Source organism: Homarus americanus, unplaced genomic scaffold (assembly GCF_018991925.1).
Source record: "Homarus americanus isolate GMGI-L3 unplaced genomic scaffold, GMGI_Hamer_2.0 scaffold24694, whole genome shotgun sequence".
Classification (NCBI taxonomy): Eukaryota; Metazoa; Arthropoda; class Malacostraca; order Decapoda; family Nephropidae; genus Homarus; species Homarus americanus.
The window spans coordinates 9,549,057-9,571,621 of record NW_024732780.1 but is presented as its reverse complement, the minus strand read 5'-3'; the positions used below and the strand labels follow the sequence as shown (position 1 = coordinate 9,571,621).

The 22,565-nt window shown below is 40.6% G+C and overlaps 1 protein-coding gene across 1 annotated transcript in view; it reads right to left on the bottom strand.

Annotated features, from left to right (window-relative positions):
• The window catches only part of LOC121868972, a 60,090-nt gene that overhangs the window by 22,153 nt on the left and 15,372 nt on the right, over positions 1 to 22,565 (bottom strand). Inside the window, exons 4-7 of the mRNA XM_042370005.1 lie at positions 18,184 to 18,330; positions 17,255 to 17,434; positions 5,096 to 5,161; positions 2,899 to 3,065 (exon numbers count right to left, since the gene is read on the bottom strand). Coding sequence (XP_042225939.1) covers positions 2,899 to 3,065; positions 5,096 to 5,161; positions 17,255 to 17,434; positions 18,184 to 18,330 — 560 coding nt within the window. The remainder of the gene's footprint in view (positions 1 to 2,898; positions 3,066 to 5,095; positions 5,162 to 17,254; positions 17,435 to 18,183; positions 18,331 to 22,565) is intronic.

Here is a 22,565-nt window from a genome sequence, read left to right as displayed (position 1 = left end):
TTTTGCTGCTGGCTATGTAGTCTATGATATTCACTGAAATACCAGTTTCTATTAGAATACATAAAAAAAATTTTCCTGTTGCTTGATGTGTACTAATATTCAATGAAATATTTGCTTTGTCTGCATGTACAGTATCTACAGTTTAAGAATTCATTCACATTTATTGTACTTTGCTGCTTGATATGTACCAGTTTTTACCGATACAGTATATTTGTTTTGTCTGCATGTACCAGTATTCACTGATACCAATGAATTTCTTTTTAGCTATGATTTCCTACTTGATTCCAGTATATATTGTATTTACCTACACAAAATCAAATGTTTTCCCATACAAAACCATTTTAAAATCACAAAATATCCTTGTAAAATAGGGGTGCGTCTTATGCGGTGGCGAGTCTTATACGCCGGCAAACACGGTAACTCGATAGAATGAGAAACCCAAATGAAAAAAAAAAAAAAATAGAAATGGCAATAAGAATGAAAGAAGATACATTTATTATAAGATGGAAATATTTCACAATAAAACTAGAGATAGGAGGAACACCAACTGAAGAATGTACTAATAGATGTGAAAGAGTCAAGAGTTAGTATCTAAGTACGGACACACAGAGGGAATTAAAAGTGGGAAAGTAAGGGAGATAAAACTAGTAAGAGAGAGAGAAAGAGATGGAAGAGAGGGAGATAAAACTGGTAAGTGAGAGAGAGAGATGGAAGAGAGGGAGATAAAACAAGTAAGAGAGAGAGAGAGATGGAAGAGAGGGAGATAAAACTAGTAAGTGAGAGAGAGAGATGGAAGAGAGGGAGACAAAACTAGTAAGAGAGAGAGAGAAAGAGATGGGAGAGGCTATAATCAAAGTTAAAAAGAACAAAAGCAACAAGAAGGGAAGGAATATTAAAGAGAAGAAGAAGAAGAAGACCTAATGGTTTAACAGAGGCGGATGAACCAAAGAATGACACAACAGAGGCGGATGAACCAAAGAATGACACAACAGAGGCGGATGAACCAAAGAATGACACAACAGAGGCGGATGAACCAAAGAATGACACAACAGAGGCGGATGAACCAAAGAATGACACAACAGGCATGATGAACGGATGAACCAAGAATGACACAACAGAGGCGGATGAACCAAAGAATGACACAACAGAGGCGGATGAACCAAAGAATGACACAACAGAGGCGGATGAACCAAAGAATGACACAACAGAGGCGGATGAACCAAAGAATGACACAACAGAGGCGGATGAACCAAAGAATGACACAACAGAGGCGGATGAACCAAAGAATGACACAACAGAGGCGGATGAACCAAAGAATGACACACCTATAGTAAGAATATAAGCACTGTACACTGTATAAAAAGGACAGTGATAAAAAAAGGAATGAAAAAAACAGAGAAAGAATTTTAAGGAACATCTGTAGATTAATCTCCCAAGCTTATTACACCTGTACATTAGCCTCCCAAGCTTATTACACCTAGATTAGCCTTCCAAGCTTATTACACCTGTAGATTAGCCTCCCAAGCTTATTTCATCCATGGATTAGCCTCCCAAGCTTATTACACCTGTAGATTAGCCTCCCAAGCTTATTTCAACTGTGGATTAGCTTCCCAAGCTTATTACACCTGTAGACTAGCCTCCCAAGCTTATTACACCTTTAGATTAGTCTCCCACGCTTATTACACCTTTAGATTAGTCTCCCAAGCTTATTACACCTGTAGATTAGCCTCCCAAGCTTATTACACCTTTAGATTAGTCTCCCAAGCTTATTACACCTTTACATTAGTCTCCCAAGCTTATTACACCTGTAGATTAACCTCCCAAGCTTATTACACCTGTAGATTAACCTCCCAAGCTTATTACACCTGTAGATTAGCCTCCCGAGCTTATTACATCTGTAGATTAGTCTCCCAAGCTTATTACACCTGTAGATTAACCTCCCAAGCTTATTACACCTGTAGATTAGCCTCCCGAGCTTATTACATCTGTAGATTAGTCTCCCAAGCTTATTACACCTGTAGATTAGTCTCCCAAGCTGTGTGTGTGACAAAACTTTACATTGAGGGATACAGTGACAAATATTTTTAAAGTGAGTGTATTTATAAAACACCCTTCAATTTAGGAAAAGAAAAAAAATAATTGCAAAGAGTCGATAGAAATGTGATATTAGACGTGCTGAAAACATAACAAGATAAATAGGAAACTGTCAAATGCTGTCATAGGTTTTATAAAGAGAGTGAGGGATACAACTTAGTGAGGTGGGGAAAAGGGAAACTGACTCCTAGTGAAAGTAAAGAAAGTACCAAGATTATGTAACGATGATGATAATAATATTTAGTCAGTAAAATCACCATAAAAATTTCCCATTCATTTGGTATGTATAGAGATAATGCAGGTATACAGTTCAACATGTGTATAGAAAATGCAGGTATACAGTTCAGAATGTATAGTACAGACAATACAGGTACAGTATACAGTTCACCATATGTATAGACAATGCAAGTACAATACACAGTTCAGCATGTATACAAACAATATGGTATACAGTTTAACAGGTACAGAGACACATGCAGGTATACTACAGCTATAGATGGCAGCAAGAGTGAGGAAGATAGGTACAGGTATAAGATTAACGGGAACATGTGGTAATAAATGAAAGGTGAGCCGGCTACTGTTTACAGATGACACTGAACTGATGATTGATTCAGAAGGTAAATTACAAAGGGTAGTGAAGGAGTTGGGAAGATTGTGTTGTGGGAGGAAGATAATAGTGAATGCAAGCTAAAAAGAGAGAGAGAGAGATATTGCTCTCAGTATCATATAAAAATAGCCATATCTTCACCCAACTTACCGTACTTGCATGAGCTGGATAGAAAATTGAACTCGCTCTTGACTTACCTGAGTATGTTGCGTGTTCTGGGCTTCCTGACAGACGAGCGTGACAAAATCAGAAAACGTGTCATGACCATTTTCGTGGTATTTAGTGGGTGAAGGTGGACCTGCCTCGTGATAATAACTTGGGGCTGCTGCCATCACTGTACTGCTTAATGACATGGGCGGCAACACTGGGGAACGACATCAACACATAAATAAATATACCGTAATGGCACTTTTATTAACGTCAAATATTTGCATCCTATATGTGTGTGTGTGTGTGTGTGTGTGTGTGTGTGTGTGTGAAGACTTGATTTTAGGCCAGAGATCCTTCCTTGATGCTTTACCTAACACACACACACACACACACACACACACACACACACACACACACACACACACACACACACACACACACACACACACACACACACATACACACATTGAAGTCCAAGGTTCCTTCACTCTCTGCATATACATTATTAATAGTATGGATATGTAATGTATATTATACCCCAAAAGTATCTGACCGCAGTATGAAACATTAACACACCGAGGATGATAGATAATGGTACATGGTCGTTCCTGTTCTGTATAGTTTAACATGAGTAATACAATGTTGTTTTTATTTTCTCGTAATTAATATGGTGTTGGGTTACCAGATGTAGTCAGGCATACCAACCCTCCTGGGACATGGAGCCAGGCATACCAACCCTCCTGGGACATGGAGCCAGGCATACCAACCCTCCTGGGACATGGAGCCAGGCATACCAACCCTCCTGGGACACACAGCCAGGCATACCAACCCTCCTGGGACACACAGCCAGGCATACCAACCCTCCTGGGACATGGGACACACAGCCAGGCATACCAACCCTCCTGGGACATGGAGCCAGGCATAGCAACCCTCCCGGGGCACAGAGCCAGGCATACCAACCCTCCCGGGGCACAGAGCCAGGCATACCAACCCTCCCGGGACACAGAGCCAGGCATACCAACCCTCCCGAGACATGAGTTGCAGGTAGCATTTGGGAAGTCATCAGACCCATCCAGAGAGATAATGTTTGGAGATGCTGTACAAACTCAAACACACTTGTCAGCCATACACACACAAAAAACCTACATAGTACACACACTACTGTATACAGACATAAATAACAATAAATACACAAATATAATTCATTTAAACACATAGAAAACATGAAAAAGAGCAGTTACTCACACACACACACACACATTGCAAGATTAATGTAACAAGTGAATTATTTCATTCATGGTTAAAGTTCAATTTTCCTTAAACAATATCAAAGGTTACTGTGTAAAAGTCTAAAATCGTGATATTATCCCAAGCATGAATGCACCGTCTATCTAGGTAAAACACGTCAGTTCCCACTCCTAAAGCGGGTTAACATGCAGGATCTTCTCTAACCACTTCACTCAGTGCATCTCTACAGGTAAAATGTCAAAATAACTCTCACCAACAACAGTATATATACATACACATAGGAAACATTTACCAATAGCATGTATGAGTTAGTTGAGCTACCACACAAGTGATGCAGTTGTCTCCAGTTTGTAATAAATACTCATGAATATTTCTCTTACAACATGAGAAGGGGCAGAGTGATCATAGGCAGTAAGACACAAGACCAGTACGGAAGAATACTAACAGCTGTAACATGACGTCCAGTATAAATGTGTGAGATAGACTACTGTGTGTTGTGGTTGTGATCTGAGACATGTTTTGTGGTTGTGATCAAAGACATGTGTTGTGGCTGTGATCTGAGACATGTGTTGTGGTTGTGATCAGAGACATGTTTTGTGGTTGTGATCTGAGACATGTGTTGTGGTTGTGATCTGAGACAAGTGTTTTGGTTATGATAAAAAAAAAAGTGTTGTAGGTAATATCAGAGAAATGTGTAAGTGTTGAACAAAGGAAGGTATGGTACAGGTGTTGCCAGATGTGTGGTGCCTTGCAGAACACCCTGGGAAGACTGGTCGACTACTTACAACAATACACTGAACTAATCATTTACAGTTCCTTCGACTGACTAGAATCATTATAGAGAGAGAGAGAGAGAGACTTGAAGGACTGAGATATACAAGATGATGACGGGCATCTAACCTTCTCGTGGGTGTGGCGAGACAACTGCACGTGTGTGTTGTTCGTGACTAGACAGAGACTCTACAGACGGCGCTCTAACTACAGGCTGTAGCGCACCTGATGTTGCTATTGTTACTTTACCACCACTGTGCACCAGATGAGGCGAGTGCACTGATGGGGGACCTGCCAAACAAAAAGAAAATATTTATGCTAAAAATATCAACATACTAAATAAACACTTGGGTGATACTTAAATGAACAGAATGAAGCAACACCATAAATCTCATTAATGCATAAACAATAAAATACACAAAACAAAAACAATGCCGCCACCAATTTCCTTCTTTATATATAATACTGTTAGACGTACAAACACCTTCATCTAACAACATACTCCAACCTAAGTCCTTAAGAAGATGCTGGTGAGACCTGTTATCTTTTCCCCCTCCTCCATGAGAATTACCCTGACCTGAGCAGCTCTAACACAGCACATGGCATCCCTACCCACTCTCAATAACTATCAGATCAAGGTTTACTGTTTCAACCTGCTGTAAATTTTCACCTCGTGTTAAGTTGGCTCTATCTATCTACATCATTTATCACACACACACACACCAATGTCTATGTACATGGTCCCATCTACACATTGCTTTACTCTACTCTTCAAATAACCTCTGTACCTTCCCTCATTAACCTGATCTCAATTAACACACAATTCTTCTCTCCATCCTAAACACTTATGCTGTGTTTCTCTCTGCCCACTGACCTCACCCTAGGAACCTAGTGATAATTAACACTCCAACCAAACTACTCCTATCGAATACATATATTTTATTGAGGTATCGACAGCCTACAATTCCTCATAGACTTTCACTATACGGTATACACAGTCAACAACACTCAAGTCTTTTGTTAAGATTTTCCCAGTGAACCTAAATATTAATCATATTTCTCATCTTTTTTCTTCTCCTCTGGGCAACCAAATATTTCTCTCTATCCTATATCTAAACTACCCAACTTATCCCGGTACAGTATTATATTCATATACTTTTAATGTTCTGTCCTCGATGGATAATCAGAGTGGGATTTACAAGTACTGTACTGAAGTAAATGCAAAATTGAATTACATGACACACTACTAAGACCACTGTATAATGATATAAGTATTCTCTCATTTTGCCAGAATATTTACCACCGTGCAGGACAAAGTCAATTATAAAGTTAATGAGTAGTAATGTTTAAAGTGACTTTGTGGACTCATAGTTTTATATAAATGCTCCATACAAGAAACACTGACCAGTTTTGTTAAGTATTAAAGTAAAGTTTAAGTAAATCTAGACTATGACTTAAGAATCCAGTACTGAGAATTATTGTTGATGTAAGTTATGTGAGGTACAACAGGCTTTTACCCACTATAACATGGCTGGCCTTTATAGTCATATTAAGTGGACTCAAACATATAGTACATCTTGTTTATATTATGTCGTTTATTGCAATAAGACAGCCAGAAATACCATGGTTCATAAATCTCTGATATACACAAGATGCCCCTCAAATTTAACCAGAGTTCATTATGATATGATTTTAAGATAATTAGTGAGTTATATATCTGAAGTATTATAGTACAACAGTCAGTGAGTACATAGGGTATTAAGTCTTATTCATAATTTTCCTGCGACTCATCACTGATCATGAAGCTTGTTCTAAATACTGAGGTCATTATCTCAAACATTTCAAGGTAAAATGTTTTTTTTTCTTAAACACATACAGTATTATACTGTACAAGGTGGTGGGAGAGATGAGACAAGTGTCATAAAACTGGATATGTATAGGCACATAAAGGCTTCATTTAGTGGCTAAACTTGCATCAAAATTACACTGAAATTCTTCACTAGCTGTGTTCTCTCAACCTCACTTGGGGGAAAATATTAACATATGAATCTTTGTGAACTCGGACCTTGAATGATACCAGAGGAAAACACTTAAGGGATGCTGGCAAGAGAGATGCAGGCAGTGGGAAGATGAGAGTCATGTTAAGATGGTTACTGAATGTTGGTACAAGTAAGAATGGAAGGTTGTATGTGAGAGAGACTCAAGAACATGGAAGCCACCAAACACAAATATGCTGGAGAGTTTAGTTCAATTATCACTCACGTACACAAACAAGGTCAGTGTTTGTACCGAGTTTATAGAACCTCAACAGGAAACAAAGAGGCCGAGAAAAATAATTGACGAAAAAATGGAGTTCAACTGAGAGAACAAATGAAGAATGGAGAGTTGTGGGACATAGAGGCAATATAAGGAGGAAGTATTGACACAGTGACACTTAAGTAAAGAAGAAGAACTAGATAAAAAGAGAGACAATAAGAGGCAGTAGACCACGTTAGGAAGAATATAATATAAGTGGGATGAAATTGTTGTGCATAATAGTGGAGGCAGACAGAGACAGTTAAAGAGTGTGTTGGTGGTACAGAAGGTGACAGTTAAGGGAGTGTGTTGGTGGTACAGAAGGTGACAGTTAAGGAGTGTGTTGGTGGTACAGAAGGTGACAGTTAAGGAGTGTGTTTGGTGGTACAGAAGGTGACAGTTAAGGAAGTGTGTTGGTGGTACAGAAGGTGACAGTTAAAGGGAGTGTGTTGGTGGTACAGAGAAGGTGACAGTTAAGAGGAGTGTGTTGGGTACAGAAGGTGACAGTTAAAGGGGAGTGTGTTGGAGGGGCTGGAAAATTTGACAGTTAAGGGGTGTGTTGGTGGTACAGAAGGTGACAGTTAAAGGAGTGTGTTGGTGGTACAGAAGGTGACAGTTAAGGGAGTGTGTTGGTGGTACAAGAGGTGAAGCTGATTAAGGAGTGTGTTGGAGAGTACAGAAGGTGACAGTTAAGAGTGTGTTGGAGGTACAGAAGGTGACAGTTAAGGGAGTGTGTTGGTGGTACAAGAAGGTGACAGTTAAGGGAGTGTGTTGGTGGTACAGAAGGTGACAGTTAAGGGAGTGTGTTGGTGGTACAGAGAGGTGACAGTTAAGGAGTGTGTTGGTGGTACAGAAGGTGACAGTTAGGGGAGTGTGGTGGTGGTACAGAAGGTGTGCAGTTAAGGAGTGTGTTTGGGTGGTACAGAAAGGTGACAGTTAAGAGTGTGTTGTGGTGGTGCAGAAGGTGACAGTTAAGGGTATGTTCATGGTGGTAGAGGTGACATTAGGAGTGTGGTGGAGGGTACAGAAGGTGACAGTTAAGGAGGTGTGTTGGTGGTACAGAAGGTGACAGTTAAGGGGGAGTGTGTTGGTGGTACAGAAGGTGACAATTTAGGAGTGTGGTGGTAGTACAGAAGGTGACAGTTAAGGAGTGTGTTAGTGGTACAGAAGGTGACAGTTAAGAGTGTGTTGTGGTGGTACAGAAGGTGACAGTTAAAGGTGGTGGTGGTACAGAAGAGGTGACCAGTTAAGGAGTGTGTTAATTGGTACAGAAGGTGACAGTTAAGGGAGTGTGTTGGTGGTACAGAAGGTGACAGTTAAGGAGTGTGTTGAGGTGGTACAGAGAGGTAACAGTTAAGGGGAGTGTGTTGGTGGTACAGAGGTGACAGTTAAGGGTGTGTTGGGTACAGAAGGTGACAGTTAAAGGGAGTGTGTTGGTGGTACAGAAGGTGACAGTTAAGGGAGTGTGTTGGAGGTACAGAAGGTGACAGTTAAGGAGTGTGTTGGCAGTGGTACAAGAAGGTGACAGTTAAGAGAGTGTGTTGGTGGTACAGAAGGTGACAGTTAAGAAGTGTGTTGGGGTACAGAAGGTGACAGTTAAGGGAGTGTTTGGTGGTACAGAGGGTGACAGTTCAAGGAGTGTGTTGGTGGTACAGAAGAAGGTGACAGTTAAGGGAGGTGTGTTGGTGGTACAGTGACAGTTAAGGAGTGTGTTGGTGCTTACAGAAGGTGACAGTTAAGGGGAGTGTTGGTGGTACAGAGGTGGCAGATTAAGGAGTGTGTTGGTGGTACCAGAGGTAAGTTAAGGGGAGTGTGTTGGTGGTACCAGAAGGTGACAGTTAAGGGAGTGTGTTAGTGCAAATTTTACAAAGAAGGTGAGCAGATTCAGAATATCATGGAGGTACAGAAGGTGACAGTTAGGGAGTGTGTGTTGGTGAGGTACAGAGGTGACAGTTAAAGGAGTGTGTTGGAGAGTACAGAGGTGACAGTTAAGGGGAGTGTGGTGTGGTGGTACAAGGAAGGTGACAGTTAAGGGAGTGTGTTGGTGGTACAGAAGGTGACAGTTAAGGAGTGTGTTGGTGGTACAGAGAGGTGACAGTTAAGGGGAGTGTGTTGGTGGTACAGAGGTGACAGTTAAGGAGTGTGTTGGTGGTACAGAAGGTGACATTCAAGGAGTGTGTTGGTGGTACAGAAGGTGACAGTTAAAAGGAGTGTGTTGGTGGTACAGAGGTGACAGTTAAGGTGTGTTGGGGTACAGAGGTGACAGTTAAGGAGTGTGTTGGTGGTACAGAAGGTGACAGTTAGGGAGTGTGTTGGGAGGTACAGAGGTGACAGTTAAGGGGTGTGTTGGTGGTACAGAAGGTGACAGTTAAGTGTGTTGGTGGTGAAGGTGACAGTTAAGGGGAGTGTGATTTGGAGAGTACAGAAGGTGACAGTTAAGGGGAGTGTGTTGGTGGTACAAGGTGACAGTTAAAGGAGTGTGTTGGAGGTACAGTGACAGTTAAGGAGGTGTGTTGGTGGTACAGAGGTGACAGTTAAAGGAATTGTGTTGGTGGGCACAGAGAACGACAGTTAGAGTGTGTTGGTGGTACAGAAGGTGACAGTTAAAGGTGTGTTGGTGGTACAGAAGGAAGGTGATGATGACGGATAGAATAATATTTTGAGGTGGTACAGAAGGTGACAGTTAAGGAGTGTGTTGGTGGTAGAAGGTGACAGTTAAGAGGAGTGTGTTGAGTGTGGTACAGAGGAAGGTGACGAGTTAAGGAGTGTGTTGAGTGGTACAGAAGGTGACAGTTAAAAGGAGTGTGTTGGTGGTACAGAAGGTGACAGTTAAGGGAGTGTGTTGGAGAGTGAAGGTGACAGTTAAGGAGGTGTGTTGGAGGTACAGAAGGGTGACAGTTAAGGGAGTGTGTTGGAGTACAGGGTGACAGTTAAGGAGTGTGTTGGTGGTACAAGAAGGTGACAGTTAAAGGAGTGTGTTGGTGGTACAGAAGGTGACAGTTAGAGGTGTGTTGGGTGTGTTGGTGGTACAGAAGGTGCAGTTAAGGGAGTGTGTTGGAGGTACAGAAGGTGACAGTTAAGGAAGTGTTGTGAGGTGGTACAGAAGGTGACAGTCTAGGAGTGTGTTGGTGGTACAGAGGTGACAGTTAAGGGGTGTGTTGGTGGTACAGAAGGTGACAGTTAAGGAAGTGTGTTGGTGGTACAGAAGGTGACAGTCTAAGGAGTGTGTTGGGTACAGAAGGTGACAGTTAAGAGTGTGTTTGGAGGTACAGAAGGTGACAGTCTAGGGTGTGGTGGTACAGAAGGTGACAGTTAAGGGAGTGTGTTGGTGGTACAGAGGTGACAGTTAAGGAGTGTGTTGGTGGTACGAAGGTGACAGTTAAGGAAGTGTGTTGGTGGTACCAGAAGGTGACAGTTAAGGGAGTGTGTTGGAGGTACAGAAAGGTGACAGTGATCTGAGGTGTGTTGGAGGTACAGAAGGTGACAGTTAAAGGAGTGTGTTGGAGGTACAGAGGTGACAGTCCTAGGAGTGTGTTGGAGGTACAGAGGTGACAGTCCCGGAGTGTGTTGGAGTACAGAAGGTGACAGTCTAGGGTGTGTTGGAGGTACAGAAGGTGACAGTCTAGGGTGTGTTGGTGGTACAAGAAGGTGACAGTCTAGGGTGTGTTGGAGTACAGAAGGTGACAGTTAGGGAGTGTGTTGGTGGTACAGCAGGTGACAGTCAAGGAGTGTGTTGGAGGTACAGAAGGTGACAGTCAAGGAGTGTGTTGGTGGTACAGAGGTGACAGTCTAGGAGTGTGTTGGAGGTACAGAAGGTGACAGTTAAAGGAGTGTGTTGGAGGTACAGAAGGTGACAGTCTAGAGTGTGGTTGGAGATACAGAAGGTGACAGTTAAGAAGTGTGTTGGAGGTACAGAAGGTGACAGTTAAGGAAATTAATGTTGGTGGTACAGAAGGTGACTGATTAAGGAAGTGTGTGTGTTGGAGTACAGAGGTGACAGATCTAGGAGTGTGTTGTGAAGAGTGGTACAGAGGTGACAGTTAAAGGAGTGTGTGGTGGTACAAGAAGGTGACAGTTAAAGGAGTGTGTTGGTGGTACAGAAGGTGACAGTTAAAGGGAGGTGTGTTGGAGGTACAGAAGGTGACAGTTAAGGAGTGTGTTGGAGGTACAGAAGGTGACAGTTAAGGGGGTGTGTGTTGGAGGTACAGAAGGTGACAGTTAAGGAGTGTGTTGGTGGTACAGAAGGAGGTGACAGTTAAGGGGTGTGTTGGTGGTACAGAAGGTGACAGTTAAGGAGTGTGTTGGAGGTACAGAAGGTGACAGTTAAGGGAGGTGTGTTGGAGGTACAGAAGGTGACAGTTAAGGAGTGTGTTGGTGGTACAGAAGGTGACAGTTAAGGAGTGTGTTGGTGGTACAGAGGTGACAGTTAAGGAAGTATGTTTGGAGGTACAGAAAGGTGACAGTTAAAGAGTGTGTTGGTGGTACAGAAGGTGACAGTTAAGGAAGTGTGTTGGTGTGGTACAGAAGGTGACAGTTAAGGAAGTGGTTGGAGGTACAGAAGGTGACAGTTAAGGGGTGTGTTGGAGGTACAGAAGGTGACAGTTAAGGAAGTGTGTTTGGTGGTACAGAGGTGACAGTTAAAAGGGAGTGTGTTGGTGGTACAGAAGGTGACAGTTAAGGGAAGTGTGTTGGTGGTACAGAAGGTGACAGTTAGGAAGTGTGTTGGAGAATTACAGAGGTGACAGTTAAGGGAGTGGTAATTTGGAGGTACAGAAGGTGACAGTTAAGGGAGTGTGTTGGTGGTACAGAAGGTGACAGTTAAGGGGAGTGTGTTGGTGTGGTACAGAAGGGTGACAGTTAGGAAGTGTGTTGGTGGTACAGAAGGTGAGCCCAGTTAGGAGAGTGTGTTGGGAGGTACAGAAGGTGACAGTTAAGGAGTGTGTTGGAGGTACAGAAGGTGACAGTTAAGGAAGTGTGTTGGTGGTACAGAAGGTGACAGTTAAGGAAGTGTGTTGGAGGTACAGAAGGTGACAGTTAAGGGAGTGTGTTGGTGGTACAGAAGGTGACAGTTAAGGGGGAGTGTGTTGGTGGTACAGAAGGTGACAGTTAAGAGTGTGTTGGTGGTACAGAAGAAGGTGACAGTTAAGGGAGGTGTGTTGGTGGTACAGAAGGTGACAGTTAAGGAGTGTGTTGGTGGTACAAGAAGGTGACAGTTAAGGGGAGTGTGTTGGTGGTACAAGAAGGTGACAGTTAAGGGAATTAATGTTGGTGGTACAGAAGAGAGGTGACGTTAAGGGAGTGTGTTGGTGGTACAGAGGTGACAGTTAAGGGGAGTGTGTTGGAGGTACAGAAGGTATGACAGTGCAAAGATTGTGTTGGAGTGCGAAGGTGACAGTTAAGGAATTATTTGGAGGTACAGAAGGTGACGTGGGAGTGTGTTGGAAGTACAGAGGTGACAGTCTAGGAGTGTGTTGGAGGTACAGAAGGTGACAGTCTAGGAGTGTGTTGGAGGTACAAGAGAAGGTGACAGTCTAGGAGTGTGTTGGAGGTACAGAAGGTGACAGTTAAGGGAGTGTGTTGGAGGTACAGAAGGTGACAGTTAAGGAGTGTGTTGGTGGTACAGAAGGTGACCGTTAAGGAGTGTGTTGGTGGTACAGAAGGTGACTGTTAAGGAGTGTGTTGGAGGTACAGAAGGTGCGTTGGTAAGACAGGCACAAGTAATAAAAACTTTGCACTGAATGAAGTACAGTATAAGAAAAGATCCTGCACACAGCAACTGGTCGCGAGTAGAGACAAGCCTTACAGACTCACAGATCAAGTTCCTTAGTTTTTAAAATGATGCAAAACTTCCGGTTGAACTATTTCTCTCGTGAGTTAACAATTAAGTTTAAATAACTCCTTAGTAATATTTTCACGAGTGACAATAAAACATCTACATTGAGGTCACCGGTAACAGCTTGTAAAATGTACGGTCATCTTTCATTATCTTAAGATCTGAGTTATTAAAATCAATAAGGTATCCCAAGTAATGGATAAAACAGTTATTTTCATTTTATATCAATATACCTGAAAATTGGATAGAAATACCTGCAATTATATAGAGACACAACTAGAAAAATACTGTTATCAAAGAGCAAATGAAAGTTGTGTCATGATTTACACTCTAGTGAACACATGGGAAGCTGTCTGCCTACATCACCAGTACTGTACTATGGATTATGTTCTGAAATGACATCATCATCACTTTCTACCACTGTGTTGACTACTACAGCCTGGTGATATGTGCACATCAGCCTCATTATGTTTAACATCACAGTTTTATAGTAAACAATGAAATGTGAATGTCTTATAATTAAGTAATTTACAATAAATACTCAGAGAATACAAACTCATCCTTTAGAAATGTTTGATGTGTTCATGAGTAGCCATTATGACATGAAGACATGTTTAAAATAATTATTCTTTTACTTAATAGTTAGGTATTTCCCTTTAACTCACCATCAGTGACATATAAAATATTAAGTATGGCTACAGTACAGTATAGTTCAGTACAGGTATATGCTTATAATACACCAACTAAATATACACTTAGGTCAACAATACTGTACTCTCCTCTACCTAGCAAGGACACACAGCATGTATAGCTAGGTGTAACACAGCCAGTATATATAGCTAGGTGTAACACAGCCAGCATGTACCTGGGTGTAACACAGCCAGCATGTACCTGGGTGTAACACAGCCAGCATGTACCTGGGTGTAACACAGCCAGCATGTACCTGGGTGTAACACAGCCAGCATGTACCTGGGTGTAACACAGCCAGCATGTACCTGGGTGTAACACAGCCAGCATGTACCTGGGTGTAACACAGCCAGCATGTACCTGGGTGTAACACAATGGGTAAACTTACACCCTTCTCAGCTTCATTAAATAATTCAAGCTACAATACTGTACTAAGGTTCTCAGTTGAAGATGAGGAATACCCAGGCTTTATGTACACAAGGGTCTAGCTAGATGACATGAGTATATCTAGATAATTTGTGTACATCTAGATCTACTGAACTAAACCAAGTGATCATACACAGTTAGGCACCTTGATGCTGGTCTAAGCACATTAAGGAACTATCATGTCATATGGCGAATATAAGTGTTAATGTAATACTTTTAAGAAATCAATAGAGCAGTGCACACAATGACAAGATAGTTCCCCAAGAAGGAGACGGGATGGTGGTATCTGTTGGGGAACAGGGTTGGTGTTCAAGTTGTACTCAGAGATCAAGAATATTAAAGAATGACTGTTTGTAACCTATGCTCATTTGTTACTGTCAGCACTTAGAATATCATTAGTCTTAAGAGTTGTCAACACAGTAAACATTTGTGACAGTAAACACATTTAATACAGAGCATTGTTACAAAACATGATTCATTGTTCATGAAAGCTTCTCCTGACAGACTTAAGAAATGTGAAGAGACTCAAGGAACAAATACAGTATTAAGTTGAATGTAATTTTTGTCATAACTTATATAAAATGTTTCTGTTTATCAGTGAAATGTGAGTTTAGGGTTGACGGTTTTGTAGGAACTAATTTATTTGTTCTCTCATAAACATCTACTGTATGTGGTTATTCAGTGTTACATGTCCATTACTCTTAGTGTGTGTGTCTTAAGGAAGCTCCTCATTACAGGAAAAAACAACTGCTAATATCCCAAAAGATTAGAAATCAATCACAGAAGCTGATAAAGTCAGCATTAAATGTCTTGCACGAGGTCAAAACTTTCAAAGCACAAAATTTGTCATTCTATCTAAAGTAGAACCAATGGGCTGGTAATTTCTAATATAGTATAGTTAACATTCAATAATTTTTGATAATTTATAAATTTATATAATTAGCTTAGGGTCTCATGAATTATTGATGATCAATGACTGAAGTTACTCTCCAGCTGATGCTGTACAACAACAAGACTTTTAACAACATATTTGTCAAGTTTGTATAAGATTACATGAATAATAATAGCCAGTATTATTATTATGCCTTCACCATCCTCATTATCAATGATTTGTGGACATTTTCATTAGTGAGTGACAAATTAAATTTCTGACAGACTCATTACATGACCTCATTGATACAGAATATTTAATTCTTCCTGTTTAGATAAAATTTAAATAACTAAATTTTCTCTTGTTCAAAAGAAAAGTGACATTACAGAGTGATGAGATGTGTGTCGGGTCAGAGAAATGTTTCCTCTTTCGTGTGATGTGTGGGCTGATGACTCACACTGAGAGACAGTCATTATCTTACTGAAACTCCATCTAAGAATTATTGTATCAAAGAAACATTTCTGGTGTACTGTAGCTGCTGTACTGGTGTGGTTTAAAGACGAAGATATTATTGAAAATTTGTATCACACTTCAAAAATTCTGTAGATAATTGTACTGGGAGCTTTCATGAACATAACAGAGGCAGTAAAGACCAAGACCAGGACAGTTGAGGGAAAGAAGCAGAACGTTCTCATTATTGGCAACTCTTGACTGGGGGAAAAATTCTTTTTTTCTCCACATAAATATTTCTTATTTGCACATATCAAAAATAAGGTCTTATAAAACTACTTACATACCTTATCAATCTGATTATGCCTCGTATAATATATTGTTAAGAAAACTATTTATTTAAAGATAATTTTCCAAATAACATCCATGAGAAATCTGAGCATCTGAACCACGCAGAAATTTTGTTTACTTGTCTGAACTTTTATTCAAAGTTTTATTATCCATTTATGTGAATAGTTTAAAAATTATCAAGTTTAATATTGTGAGTGAAGAGGATGTATCCTATCAGGATAAGCTGTTCTTGACAACAGCATAGTTGGGAACATCTCACAATCCACTAACTCCTCGTGTCTTTATAGTTCTGGATACAAGCAAACTTACTCCAACTTATAGCTGTACACTCCATACAGTACTCTACAACTAGTAATACCTTACTGTACCAGTCTAAGTCTTACTGTAACATTCTCACAACTCTAGTAACTATTAGTATCTTACTGTAGTACAAGTCTAATATTTACTGTAGTGTCAAGCCAATAACAGAATTCAGTTCTTGAAAAATATAAACCAAGCCCAGAGTAATAAACAACCAACAAGCATATTCTATCACATCTCTGATACACTCATCCGTGTATCAGAACTGAGAGAGATGTGTCCCATCTCAAGGGGATGGTGAGACATGCACACTATTTCCCAGTCACTACTGTATCACCAGGTTAAGATCAACACTATAGAAGATTTTCCAGGTCACTGTCAACTCTATTTACTGTCTAACGACCTTCTTCCTCTCTCTACTAAGCAACGTGTGAGTGATGCACCTCGACCCACAGTAAACGCTACAACGAGCTCAGTTAACTGTTGGCAGTCACTGATGTGTTCACTACTGGTCATCTCTTATGACATGCAGGCAGGAAGGAGGAACATTTCTTAAAACCTCATCCTAGAACCGTGTAAACTATTATTATTTACATAATTATATTGATCTCTTTAATCTAACTACAGACCATTAAAAATATTAGGGGATAAATTCTGATGAAATACTTGTTACAGAATATACTTGTTTCTTTGTAATCATTCTGAGTTTGATCATAAACTGCAGACTGAGAGAGGTAAGGAACAGAAGACTGTACCAAACCTTCTAAAAGGCAAGAAGGATACAAAGATTCAGGTAGTGCTAGATCATAGTAGAGTAGTATTAGATTATAGTCAAACCTAGAGAACAGATGGGAGGGAACAGCACCTGTCTTGTTTTCATATATCACACCACAAAAATATACAAATTAAAATATCAAGTTTAAGAGATGGAGTCGTAAAAAAAAAAAAAAGTCTTTACCCAGTTCTTCAAAACACTTGTGTTCGGCATAAACGTGGGAGACAGGTGAGTCAAGACAGGAGACTGAACCAGAAGACAGTGAGAGAGCGGAAGAGCGAGTACCGAGGGTGTGTTGCGAGGTGTGGTGAGGGGGGGTGTGAGGGTGGAGGAAGGTGCTAGACGCGGCTGCTGCTGCTGCGGACGCCGAAGCTGCAGAGGGAGCCACCAACCCACCGTGGTCGATATCAGAGTGCCATGGAGACGTGTGGGATGACAGAGTTACGGGAGACTGTGTGTAGTAGGCCAAATCTGCCTTGTCCAACGCATCTTCTTCCGAACTCAGACGACGGACCCTCTTGCTACGAGGTTCCAGTGGAGAGTGTGGGTCGTGTGTTCGCCCCATAGAAAGTGGACCTGCACACACACATAACAGGAATCAGTACAGTACTACACAACACTTCAACCAATTTGAAACTTGACAAATAAAAGGGAATATATGAACTCCACAAGATAATCACAAACAAACAACAATTATTTTATCCAAAGTGTGAAATACAGATGAGGAGTAAGCAGGTGTGTGAGGGTGAGGGGGTCCAGGTGCTGACAGACAGGGGAGGAATGGCTACATATACAGTAATGAACTAAAAGCTGATGATGTAATAATCTGAGGATATTAACATAATGGAATAATTAGTATAAAACCTCAACACATCAGTAAATGAATACAATGAAACACAAACAATTAATCGGCGCATTACAATACTATATATGAAAACAGTGTGACTGAAATATATACAGGTAATAATACTGTATGTTGAATTTTCTTTATTCACCTGAGATCACTATTTTACTAGGGACAGTTCTCTCTGTGACTGGTCAAAAATTCCCAGTACTGAACTGTACCTGATGTATAAAATAACATATGGTATTCCCAGCAGCCTTAGTTAACTAGGACTATAATGTATACACTTCACTCACTCTATTAGATATTGTCAACACACAATTATTTTTTGTCATCATTATTTTTACCGATATCCTCAAGATTAAACTTTCTGAGAGTCACCAATGTAAATGCTTCAGATGTAAGTGTTACTCAAGATGTCAAAATGTACATATGAGTACTTAAGATACAAGCGTTACTCAAGGTATCAAAATGCACGTACTGTCAGCTCGCTCCATGTAGGTGCTGTACGCTCCTGCCATGAGTGTGTGGTCAGGTACGGGGGACGTGTAAGTTGTGTAGTACGTCGGGTTCTCCATCTTGATGGTGTTGACGCCTGTGCCGCCACTCCCCATAGCCATGATGGATGCTGTCAACCAGATAAAAACTTAGCATAGTTTTTGATACAATATATCTAAATCTTTGTCAAACTCCCTTCAAGACCCGAGGGGCATCTGTGTGAAGAAGAGTCCTCAAACATCTCGGTCACTGTCGCTCTCCACACCTTACAGCTACACCTCAGGGCACCAATGCTAAAAATTAATTTGGGTTATTGTTATTAAGGTTATGGATAAATATATGGAATTCATAAAATCCACATATTGCTTCCCTGAACAACCTAATTACATAATTTGGTCAGCAGTGCCAAATGCTACTATAATTTTTTTCTTGAAACTTGTATTAAAGAATTGTAATAGATGACTCCCTCCCCACCTGCCTGCACTGAGTAACATGTGTGGGTGGTAGATAAAAATAAGAACACAGTAAAATACGGTAACGTGCGTATCTCTCACCAATGTGTCAAAGGTCCGAGCCTTGGCCCGGACACACATGAGAAGGGTGTTATACAGTGTGACCCTCACTACCAAACACCACAGGTTTCCGTCTCCAGTTTCCTCTAGTACTAACAGTGGATTTCTTCGACCACTCACAGTCTGTTTGATTATTAATCTCCCTGAATAACTTGGCATCATCCACAAACATTTGTATGAAGGAGTGTACTGCTTCTGGCATGTCATTTATGAAACAAACAAACAACAACAGGCCCAGTACACTGCCCTGTGGTACCCCGCTTGTCACGGACACACAAGACGATTTCGTGCCATTAATTGCCACACACTGCTTGCAGTCATGAAGAAAGTCTCCGATTCATACTAAAGCTTTTCCCTGAATCCCGCACCCTTCCAGTTTAATTCTCAGCCTTTCATGGGGTACACTGTGGAAAGTGTCGACAAAATTCATATACTGTATTGTAAATAGTGTATATAATGGTCTCTAGTTCTTTACACACTATGCTGGTTAGACTCACTGCTCTATAATCATCCGAGGAGTTATGATCGCCCTTCTTTAATATAGGACTCACATAGTCATTTAACAGTTTTTGGGGACCTTTTGCACCTCCAGGCATTTGTAGAACAGGATCTTAAGGAGCTCCACAAGCTCGTTACACAGTTCTCTTAACACTCTGGGATGTACCATATCAGGTATATCAGGGCCGGGACTCTTGTGAATCTTTAGCTTTGACAATTTATTTCTTATACAGCACAGTATACTGTACTGTGCTCTCTTCTGAGAACACAATGTGGGTCGGCACTGTGACAAACTGTCTTTCCTCAAAAGTGCTGGAAGATTGCTCATATCCTCTCTTGTGAACGCCGAGGAAAAGAATTTGTTTAACGTCTCTGAATCTGTGTAACTATCATCTTCAAGCCTGAGATCTGATACGCCTATGCGTTTTTAATTTCAATTTTGTGTAGCGGTGGAAAGAGTTGGGGTTTGACTTGACCTCACTTGCAATCCACCTCTGGAACTCTTTTTCAGCCCTTCTACACTCTGACTTTGCTTGGTTCCTGGACCTGGCATACATCCCACTGACCTGTTCATCGGATTGAATTTCTGAGATTTTTTCTTAACTCTGTCAACTACCGCATTGTTCACGTGTAACGATCTCCTCGTATTCCTAGAGCCAATGGGTTTGGTCTTGGGTACAGTATATATTTACCAATCAATGAGTTAACTTTATTGGCTATGAAATTCGGTGTACAGTACTTGCCAACATGCCCAGTACGTATCAGAGACGTGACCGATCACCAAACCGGATAATAAGCCAATCGGTAGCAAAGAGGATAAAATTAAGCAAAAGTAAACTCTGTGTTCTTATAGCTTAGTGAGTCAGGCCATTGGATACCCCCTCATCTCCTCCCGTCGTAACTACCCTTGTAATATTTGAACCCTGACCTGCTTTTGTCATGAACCAAGTAACAGTTAAATCTGAAGGACAACGTTACAGTTACGTGGTGACTGGTGCCGGAGAGGTGTTCCAGCTTGGCCACCATACCCTCCTCGTTAAGTTATGATGAGGTCCAGTAGTTAGGGTGTTTGCTCCCTTCTGTAGTGCGTCGGGTCTTTATCATGTTGGAATAGATAATTGTCTCTCAGAATTTCGACAAAGAGTAGCGGGGTTATTAAGGTCATTTGGGGTGGTCTCATTTCCCCAGTCGATGTTGCTATAGTTACAGCCCCGATGACAAGGAGGTGGCTACACTATCCTCCCTGTTGCTCACCTATCCTACACTATCTCTCATTTTGGCTCCACGTACAGGTATCAATCATCGCCCCACATTATACACCAGCAGGTCCCCCCCCTCCAACACACACACAGCAGACCAGTTCTTCAATAGTTTTAACAATCTTCCTCTTTCCTTGCTTCAATATCTCTGTCCTGATATAATCCATTCCTATACCTTTTCCTATTTCTATTTTGACTGTTTTCCCTCTTATTTACTTCAAAGATATTATTCCATGTTTCTAGTTTTCATCCATCTTTAAGTCATAATATTTGACGGAGTTTGTGCATTTTTGTGTCTTCCTAAAATTCTTATTTTGTTGTTAATTTCACTTTATTATTTCACCACTTATCATTTAATAGCCATCTGGGCAATTGGTCTGTTCTTTGTTATAAACTTTATTATCTAGTATTAGTACAAGAGGAAAATAGAGTACCCAGAAAAAAAAATTATGTCATATATGGTTGGGTCACACTGGCTAACACTACCTTTCTCATGTCTGTCCCAAGCCAGGACTTGAACCCATGACATAGTAGTGAGAGATACGAGAGTTACAGCTGTACCACCAACACCCTTTAGGTCTCAGTAACTCTCTTAAATACTCATTGTACCCTCTCTCTCTCTCTCCTATTTTCATATGGGGTCCAAATCTTTCTAACCTGCAGAGTTGTATATTAAGGAATACATTTTTACACATGTTATTAGAACAGTGGACGATGTGTTTGGATTATAATCGTGCATGTGCATGTGAACGTGTGTGTGTGTGTGTGTGTGTGTGTGTGTGTGTGTGTGTGTGTGTGTGTGTGTGTGTGTGTGTGTGTGTGTGTGTGTGTGTGTGTGTGTTGCTTAGGTTAAGTGAGGTGAAAAATAGTGTGATAATTATGTTTCCCTTCAGGTAAAGACTAAACTCCTTCAGTCTTTCATCTTCCCACTGATTGAATATTTACTGAAAATTGATATGTGATGGAAAAAACAAACTGTGTCTTGTGTATATGATGATACTAGTCTAGAGGGATTCACAACATAACTTTTACAACCATTGACGAGCATTCAGGAGGAACTTACACACACACACACACACACACACACACACACACACACACACACACACACACACACACACACACACACACACAAACATACATACATACATACATACATTCACATAAGCAATTGTGAGTTAAAGATGACAAGGATTCTAAAAATAACACAATCAGACCAATGGAAATGACTAAGAATATACAGTACAGTACTACTATTATTATTCCAATCAATAGTAACTAATTAATAATAAAAACAACTTCAAGTACTGCAGTAAATAAAAAAAGAATAAATTGTTCAAGTGATCAAGAAATAGATGTTTTCTCTCAAAGCATAAAATTAAGAAATATGACAGAGTAATATAGCAGATATGTCCTCAACTGCCCCTACTCCTCTCTGTGCTATATTAAATTATTCTCTCTCACAACTTACTCTCCCACTAGAGCCTTGAATAAAGTAAAATAATATATCGATAAAAGTCAAAAGTATACCCACATATTTTAACGTTTCTTGATTAAGTGACTCATTATATACCTTGAAGGGGGTCAATACTGAGTTTCAAAGGCCACATGAAATACTAATTTTAAGTCTATCTATGAATAAGAGATATTAACAGTATGTCTATAGGACCAAATTATCATGTACCAAGAGTGTTCCATTGATCTAAGTGGACCCCCCTTCAATGACGTATAATAATTCACATGGGTTGGAAGGATACAGATTTTTCCATACCAAGTGAGTGATTTGGTATCATGGGCATACTCTTAACTTCTCCTGTACACACAAAGGCTTAATAAACAATATCATGCCACCTTTCAATCCTCTGCATTATCCCCTTAACTATCATGTGACAATAAAAAAAATATTACCATGATACAAAAACTCTGACCATTGATATTATCAGGGCTGCCAACCATTGTATTCCCTACGAGGACTAACAGTTTACGCATATATTTCTGGCTATAACTTCCGACTTAAATGCTTGGTTCACTGTCAC